This window comes from Rutidosis leptorrhynchoides, chromosome 8 (assembly GCF_046630445.1).
Source record: "Rutidosis leptorrhynchoides isolate AG116_Rl617_1_P2 chromosome 8, CSIRO_AGI_Rlap_v1, whole genome shotgun sequence".
Taxonomy (NCBI): Eukaryota; Viridiplantae; Streptophyta; class Magnoliopsida; order Asterales; family Asteraceae; genus Rutidosis; species Rutidosis leptorrhynchoides.
The window spans coordinates 125,154,554-125,163,562 of NC_092340.1; the positions used below are offsets into that span (position 1 = coordinate 125,154,554).

At 32.8% G+C, this 9,009-nt stretch overlaps 1 protein-coding gene across 1 annotated transcript; it reads right to left on the bottom strand.

Annotated features, from left to right (window-relative positions):
- Nucleotides 1–685: 685 nt before the first annotated feature.
- Nucleotides 686–5,260, bottom strand: LOC139861389 (plastidic glucose transporter 4-like). The gene is made up of 14 exons (XM_071849770.1): nucleotides 5,152–5,260; nucleotides 4,783–5,020; nucleotides 4,255–4,360; nucleotides 4,104–4,171; nucleotides 3,854–3,986; nucleotides 3,659–3,758; nucleotides 3,447–3,559; nucleotides 3,262–3,355; nucleotides 2,587–2,740; nucleotides 2,339–2,485; nucleotides 1,551–1,624; nucleotides 1,376–1,464; nucleotides 1,163–1,277; nucleotides 686–1,075 (listed from the first exon to the last, which is right to left on the bottom strand). The coding sequence occupies exons 2-14, from the start codon at nucleotides 5,015–5,017 to the stop codon at nucleotides 893–895; spliced, it is 1,611 nt and encodes a 536-aa protein (XP_071705871.1). The 5' UTR covers nucleotides 5,018–5,020; nucleotides 5,152–5,260; the 3' UTR covers nucleotides 686–892.
- Between the last annotated feature and the right edge of the window lie 3,749 nt (nucleotides 5,261–9,009).

Here is a 9,009-nt window from a genome sequence, read left to right on the forward strand (position 1 = left end):
GTAACACTTACAAAATGCAAGACGTACTCAGAACATACAAAAAATGAAGTTAAAGGCATTATTTATATGAAGACGTTCTACGTCCTCCGACAAGATTTATCTAATAAAGATAAAGCATGCCGCCTAACGTTTTACGTAAGCTCTGCAGACCGCTTTCAATATACTACTAGAATATAAGGTACGTGAACAGCACACATGCCACGCCAACATAAAGTGTAAAGTCAATTACGCACTTTTCAGAATGCGACACGTCTCCGAACAATCCGGAGACCCAAGACTATAAATAGGACACCTGGGCCATCACTTTTCGAACACTTGGACTTGTGACATAGAACACACTTTCTCTCTCTCACATAATTTCTCTTTAAGACTCGAGAGCATAGCAACATAACACTAGACGGACCAACTCACAGTTTGAATCCAGAGATTGACTTAGCCACCCCAAGATCCCCGAATCAACAATCCCCGTATTGTGATCCAGGTCTGTACGGACGTTGTCCGCAGGAAAAACAGTCAATCGGCAATCCACTCCACAAAAAGTCTTAACATGTACTTATATCTGTATCCGTTGTATCCGTTAGCCGGAAGTAGGTATAAACATAAGTCATGCACTAACAAAGTCATGGACTAACAAGTAATGGACCAGCAAAAGGAGGAGGAAGAAGAAGAAGGAAAAAAAAAAAAAAAAAAAAAACTGAAATCCCAGGTCTCATTTATCGGAAAAAGAACCCATAGTATCAGAAATTTACAATTTGGGCAGATATCCAGACCACAAACAAGAAAAATACAACCAGTTATAAGGAAGAACAGTTGGCTGCATCAAGATTACTGAACTACAAAAACCCTACCTTTATTATTTTCATCAAGATCAACACCTAAAATGTGCATATCATCAGTTTGCTGGGCTAAGTTCACGCTCGATATCCTCCAACGATCTCCCCTTTGTCTCAACAACATTACCACCTATGTACATAACAGCAACAAGAGAGATCGATGCAAACCCCAGGTACACTTTGCTTATGCCAAATTTCGTCACCACACTCAAGAAATACAACCCGATTACAAAGTTTGATATCTGCTCAAAACCACAATGTAACCATTTACAAGATTAACCTTTATATGAAATAAATTAGATTATTAGAAACGGTGATTGGTGACTTACCCAATGCATTCCAAGAGACAACGCAACTGCCTTTGCTCTAATCCTGGATGCAAAAATTTCGGGTAGTAAAAGAGCAGGAACGGGGCCCGCACCAAGGGAAAACGATAGCACGTACCTATGAAGATGAGATATATTGACGAATAAAATATCTATATCTGTATCTATATCTATATCTATAGCTATAATTAGTAAAGCAGAGATGATTTAACTTACAAAACGGTCCCAATAACAGCAAGTGGGCCTGAATACGGTGTCAAAACTTTCCAAGTGAAGGACAACGAAAGCAGCAACATTGAAATAGCCTTAAGAACAATTACAGTATTAATGATCTACACTATTCCAATATGTAGTATATATTTGTATGATTATAAGATAATTATGTGCGTACCATTCCAGAAAAGCTTGTCATCAGAAGACTTTTTCTTCCTTGTTTATCCATTAATGATGATGCAATCAGAGTACCTGCAATGAAATCGTGATCTGAAATTCAGGAATAATACATCATTTAAATAATTTGGTTATTGGGAGTCGATGTGGGTTGTTTTATACAATATTTACAACATGTAGAACAGGTATGATGGGTGGTAAACCGACCAAAGGCTATTTATAACGTATACAGCCTATTAAATCCCTTCACAGATAGGTTTTGATTACTGCTGTACTGATACTGTTTTCATGTTCATAAGTAAAACACTAAGGTGTTGTTTGTTTTTTAAGATGTTTTTGTTTCAAGATCTGCGGACCATATCTGGAAAGAAGATGTGGCCTAAAAGGTATGTATGCTAGAAGACTGTTTGCTTTTATGTCTACAAAATAACTTAATCCCGTTCGTCACTTAGAAGCATATATCTAAGTCTGCGAGTTTGCATACAGAATAAGATATTATTTTATCTTATGTCTTCAGAAAAAACAAACAGTCTGCGGTAAAAACGTGTGCGGGCGCACAAACATAAAACATAATAAGATGTGCAGACTGAAAAACAAACACTACCTAAATCTGTGTAACTTCTTATTAAATGAACAAATATACTCGTGGGTCAACTCTGCTACGCCTGTTAAATGTGTACTATAAGTTTACCAATTTGACCCAACTCCATTTAAATCAATTAACCAAACCATAAAACTATCATTGTCATCTTTCGTCAATATATTGAAAGACCAGACAAGAGATCTAACCGAAAACATTTGCGGCCCCAACAAGTGCACTGGCTGCCACGTCAGATGCAACTCCTGCTGTGCGAAACACGGATGTAGAATAGTACACAACTGCATTGATTCCAGCCAATTGCTGGAACAAGAAAAGTGCTGCACCAACACTCACAACTGCCAAACCATATACATGTCAATAGTTATATATTATACATATATATTATGTATATATGTGTGTGTGTGTGTGTGTGTGTGTGTGTGTGTTATATTGTTACCTTTGAAATAGCGGCGACTGAATAGATCAAACCAACCAGCATCTTGTTCTTCTGAGCCTTGACCGGATGCACTTAAGTCGGCCATAACCTCTGCAACTTTACCCTCTCCGTATAATTTTTTAATCGCTTTCTCAGCTTGAGGAATCTTCCTTCGCTGCAAGTAAATCATCAATTCATAATCATATGGTATGTAATTAGAAACTGAAATCGAAAACCAAAAGTAAGAACAAAATTTGAGAACAAAGTATTTACTGTTAACACCCAAAGGACTACATCTTTGATTGTATTACTTGCTCTCAACTTCTAATACAAAATTAGTATATATAGATATAAGGATGGCATATGAGAAGCCTTAAGGGGCTGTTTACTTTGTTTACTTTTTTCTGTATTAAGTCCTGAATTCATTTGCCTCTGTTTGGGAAGGGCTATCTGAATCTATGTCTCTTAAAAACATACCAATATTCAGATTAAGTGACAAAGAAACGGAAATTTTACTTACTGAATTAAGAATTGTACAGAATAGATCATTAAATGTGAAGTAAACAGGCCCTACGACTAATCTAGAATTCTCTAGCACTAACTACATGTTTTATATATTTAATGCATATTTACTTCAAACATGGTAGAAACTAAAATGAAAAAGTGGTAATAACAAATAATTCGTTTAAGCAAAACCTGAACTAGCCATCGAGGAGATTCGGGAGAAAAAGCCATTCCTAATGCCAAGAGAACAGACGGAATAGTACTAATAGCAAACATTGTTCTCCACCTGGAATAAAAAAAATAGAAATAAAAAACATGAAACTAATATAAATATAAAAACCATTACAATAAAAGACCTTAAAATGTGGGAAAATTACCATAAAGGGTTTGAGGCTAAGGGTAGTCCAGCCACTAAAGCTGCAAGGATTCCGATACAAATAAACAACTGGTTGATAGATCCAAGTGTGCCTCGAATTTCAGTTGGTGAAATCTAAAAAGAGATTTTCAAGAGAAAACGGTAAAAGGTTGAAACTTGCTTATATAAAAAAGTAAACAGCTTGAAAAAGGTTGTAACATTTTACATAACTACCTCAGATATGTACAAAGGGACAATAGCAGATGATATGCCAATTCCAATGCCAGCAAGCAAACGGCCTATGATCATGGTCTGTACATTTGTAGCCGTTGCACTGGAAGATATATATCATATCATATTTATATTTATAGTATTCATGAAAACAAAATCATAGTCAATAACAATTATGAACTGGGAAGATTATCAAACCAAAGAAACGCTCCAACTGTAAGAGGAATTGCATCCAGTAGAAAAGTTTTTGTTCTTCCAAATTGATCAGCCAAAGACCCTCCTGTAAACGAACCAACAGTTGCACCAGCAAGTAGAGTGCTAACAATCCATCCTGTACAAAAAAAATAATAATAATAAGATATTGTACCTAAATCAATTATGAGTTAAACTTGCTTAATATTATACATTAATCAATTAAAGTATCAATTCTAAATTCAGTGAAACTTGCCTTGTAAAACTGCATTATCAGCAATACCAAGATCTTTAGCAAGGTACTCGAGTGCACCATTAACCACTCTGAAAACAAACCAAGATTAGTCACATTACATGACACTTTAATGAATATATATTATACTAATCTGGTATAAAAGTGTATTTACCCTAGATGGTATCCGAATAATATGGCTCCCAAACTAGCAACTCCGACATATGGCAAAACCGATCCAGTAGATTTTGAAATACTCTTAATGGGAGGAACATCTCCATCTACAAATTTGATCATCGTACAGCGTGTTAATTAATGATCATTGTATGGAATCATATATGTTCATTGGATCAATTTTTATATCAATCACAAACGAATCATAACTGTTAATCATGCAAGGATGCCTAATGGCAGCTAATAATGGATTGATATCAGATTAGTACACTTCTGAAAGCTTGCAGTCGATGAATTCAAAATCACAAATAACAATTAAACTACTATGAAAAACAAGTTCATGTAATTAATTTATTCACAGAACAATCATCAACCAGCATCAGGTCACACACAGTGATAATACTCCATATTTCATAATATACATAACATAACAGTTGTCCACAAAATTTAAATTTAAATAATTAATAAATATAAATATAAATAATAAATAATATAATATATAATATATAATAAAATCATTAAAACAGACCAGACGCTTGAGCTTTGACTGATCTGGAACTCTCAGGAGAGCGAAACACACTTCCGGCACCGGCGTTACGGAGCACCTGAGTTATATGACTGGACCGGAGACGGAATCCAAAATTAGAACCTGAACCGGACCGAGTCACGTTAATTTTGGTCCTGGCAGTCGAACTGGATAAAGCCTGACGGTTACGGTTTACAGCATGAAAACCGTTCACACTACTGAAGTTGATAGCTTGCATCTTCTTCAATTACGGTTTATATTTTGATATAATTTATTTGACAACAACACAATGCTTGTGAATATGATGAATTGATTGACGATATAGAGAATAAAAATCAAATTGATTGAAGTAAGAGTGAGAGGGAGGCTTACGGAGTGACTTGTGTTGATCTGGAAAGGGAGAATGGAAAATATGGGACCGACAATTGTTCTTGTTGTTTCCGTTGCTATGGTGGCACCGATCGATCGATATCAATCCATTCTACAAGTTGAAAATTTAAAAATAACAAGCCCTAATGGAAATTAAGTGGTTGGAGAAAAGAAAAAAAAAAGAAAAAAACAAATGTGTACGAAAGGTGACCCTAACTATTTAGCGTTTTTTTAAAAGGCATTCGTTTTGTGAGTAGTTAGTTGAGTTGTGTTCGTAAAATTATTTTAAGTTCAACTGTATTGTTGGAAAATTTTAACTCGCTGCGAGCGAGAAGATATGGCTCGTTGTAGATTTTGATGGAGCTTATCTAAGATTTTTATATGAAAATTCTAGTTGGGGACTGATTTGTATTTTGACCAAAGTTGGAGGGTCATTTCTGAAAATTTTAGTTAGGGGCCGATTGCTACTTTTGACTAAAGTTGAAGGGTTATTTTAAAAAAGTGAATTTTATTAATAAAATATTGTTAGGAATAGTAAATTGATACTCTCTATTGAATATATATTAAATAAATTAATGTAGGAGTTTTTGATTTAGGGATTTTTTAGCGAGTTGATCCGTTCACCGCCTTATTTTTGCCATACACCACCAAAACAATTATTTGGACATTTCTACCCTTCATTTGAGAAGTTAAGGGAAGTTGGTGGTGAATAAAAGGAAGGGTAAAATGTCCAAATAATTGTTTTGGTGGTGTATGGCCAAAATAAGATGGAGTACGAATCACCTCTCATTTTTTCAAGCAATGCAAAATGGAATTTGGCTTGATTTGGGATTGGATTTTACTGTAGTTATATTACGTAAAATGTGTACAGATCCGTATAACTTCATTCATCTTAATCGGATGATATTTCCACGTGTTTCTCTATATATGAATTTTGAGCAAATTACATAAAAAGGTAAATTATTATTTTATGATATAAAAAAGAAGTCTTTTTTTCAATAATTAATTAAAATGAGGGGTGTCGTTAATTTTTGTTAATTTTTTCGGTTAAGTGTCAACTTCATATAACATGTCAAGTCCATTATCGATCAACATTTTCAGCTCGCGATTTCGACACATGTTTTCGACGCGTGATTCCTATGAAACGACCCGTCCTAATCCATCTGGATGAAGTCTTCAACAGTTGGTCCCATTGCGATGTTCTGACCTCTATATACCATGATTGACTCCATGTAATATGAGCAAATGCACAGCGGAAGATTTCTTTCGAACCTGAGAATAAACATGCTTTAAAGTGTCAACCAAAAGGTTGGTGAGTTCATAAGTTTATCATAAAACAATAAAATTCATCATTTTGATAGACCACAAGATTTAAATGATGCATGGTACAAATGGGCCCGAATCCTATACCCACCTGTAATGTATATGCGATATCTTTTAAATACAGTACACCTTTCTTGTGTACGAAACCATTTTTCATAAATCTTAGTAACCGTACACATATCTTGTGCACAAAATAACATACACATAACCTGTGTATAAAATCATTCTCTCGATACATAACATTCATATCAATTGGTGGCAATTATCATGTCCACATAATTCAATGGTGTCAATTATCATGTCCACATAATTCAATTGTGGCAATTATCATGTCCACATAATTCAATGGTGGCAATTATCATGTCCACATAATTCAATAATAATCCGCAGAACTTCTGTCTGCATAATAATTCATTCGAGGAGTGTTTTGCTTGTGTCTATCTCGTCAAACATTTATAAAAGCATTTCATGTATTCGTAGTTCAAAATATATTTCAAAAGCATTAAATAAAGCAGTTGTAAAAACAGCGCATGTATTCTCAGTTCCAAAAATGTAAAGAGTAAAAGGGAATCAAATGAACTCACCATACTGTATTTTGTAGTAAAAATACATATAACGACATAGAACAAGTGTAGGGTTGGCCTTGAATTCACGAACCTATATTATTCATATATATATTAACACGCATAATTGTAATCATACAAATTTATATATATATATATATATATATATATATATATATATATATATAGATTTATTAGTTATATCATTTTTATATTAATAACCTATATGTTTCATATATTGATTTTATATATAAAAATATTACTTTTATTATGTTATATATATTATATATATATATATATATATATATATATATATATATATATATATATATATATATATATATATATATATATATATCGTTTATTAGTAAAAATTATAATAATACTAAAATAATATTAGTAATGATAAAAATAATAATAATGATAATAGAGTTAAAATGATACTTTTAATATTAATGATAAAAATGATACTTTTAAATAAAAAAATTAATTTTAATAATAATGAATGCTAATAATAATAACCATAAAGTAATGATTTTACTATTAATAATAATGATACTAATATTTATATTAATAACTATAATGATAATAATACTACTAATAATAATACTAATACTTATTACAATAATAATAATAATAATAATAATAATAATAATAATAATAATAATAATAATAATAATAATAATAATAATAATAATAATAATAATAATAATAATAATAATAATAAAATGAGTAATAAGTAAACTACCTCAAAGGAGTAACTCTAAAAAAATGTCCAAGTCCGGGTTTTAACCCGCGACGTCCCGCTAACCCGATAACATCCTTAACCATATTTATCATGATCATCATTAATAACATAATCATTATCATACTCTTATAAACCGTCATCACCATTTTTATGCATCATTATCAATCTCTTAATCATACCCTAATTATAAACATCATCATCATCGTCATTATCATAGACATCGACTTTATCATGCATCATGTATATCTTATTACACCACCATCGTCACTATCATATACCCTCTTCATCATTGGTAATGACACCATCATTCACCATATTATAATCAAAATCGTCATCTTTATCCATCGCCATCATAAATACTCGTTCACTCATCATCATAATCATCTTAACATTTCCTTTATCACTTCGTTTATCAATTAATCAAAATCAATAACATATACCATTGTTTAGTACGTCAACAAAAGAGAAAATAGAAAGAACCGCTGGTTTTGCAAGTCTTGGCCCAACTTAAAAGTCCAATAAATTAACAAGGCCCGAAAATAATTAAACAAGGTTACAAGCCCATGTATAGTCCATATATTTTAAAAAAATGACCGAAGCCCAAGATGCATCAAACAATTAAAAAGGTATCAGTTGTTTTAAAAAAAAAAAATAGCAGCTGTTGGTTTCGCATGATGCTCGACACAAACAAAAATCCAAGATGCAATATCAACGTGTCTTCATCATTATATTACATTCCCATAAAGAATTCCTTTTGGTCGGCCAAGTATTAATATAATACCATTTAAGTTGACTAGTGCACCTTTCCTCCTCATTTCAATTTGGTGCAATCGATAAAATAAAATAAAAAAAAAATCGAAGAAGGGTGTTGGCTTGGTGAAGGAGGTTATAGTTATTGGGTTCGTTTGACAGAACATGTAAACGAAAGATAAAAATATAGATGATGGTTTGAGGTGGGTTCGATGGTCATGGTGGTTGTGAGGTTTCAACGAAGAGGTAGTTGATGTAGGTGTTAGCGGTGGTTGTAATTTAAGAGAGAGAGAAGATAAAAGAGAGAGATAGTGGTGATATGAGTTTCGATTTGGTCAGAGTATTAATGAAGGTGTTAGATCGAATCAAGATAACAAAAATATATAGTGAGTGGTTCTGAGGTGGCAACGGGTGTGGTGGTTGTTCATGGTTGAAGAGGGTGGCGTTTAAAAGATGATACAAGGTGGTGGTGATCGG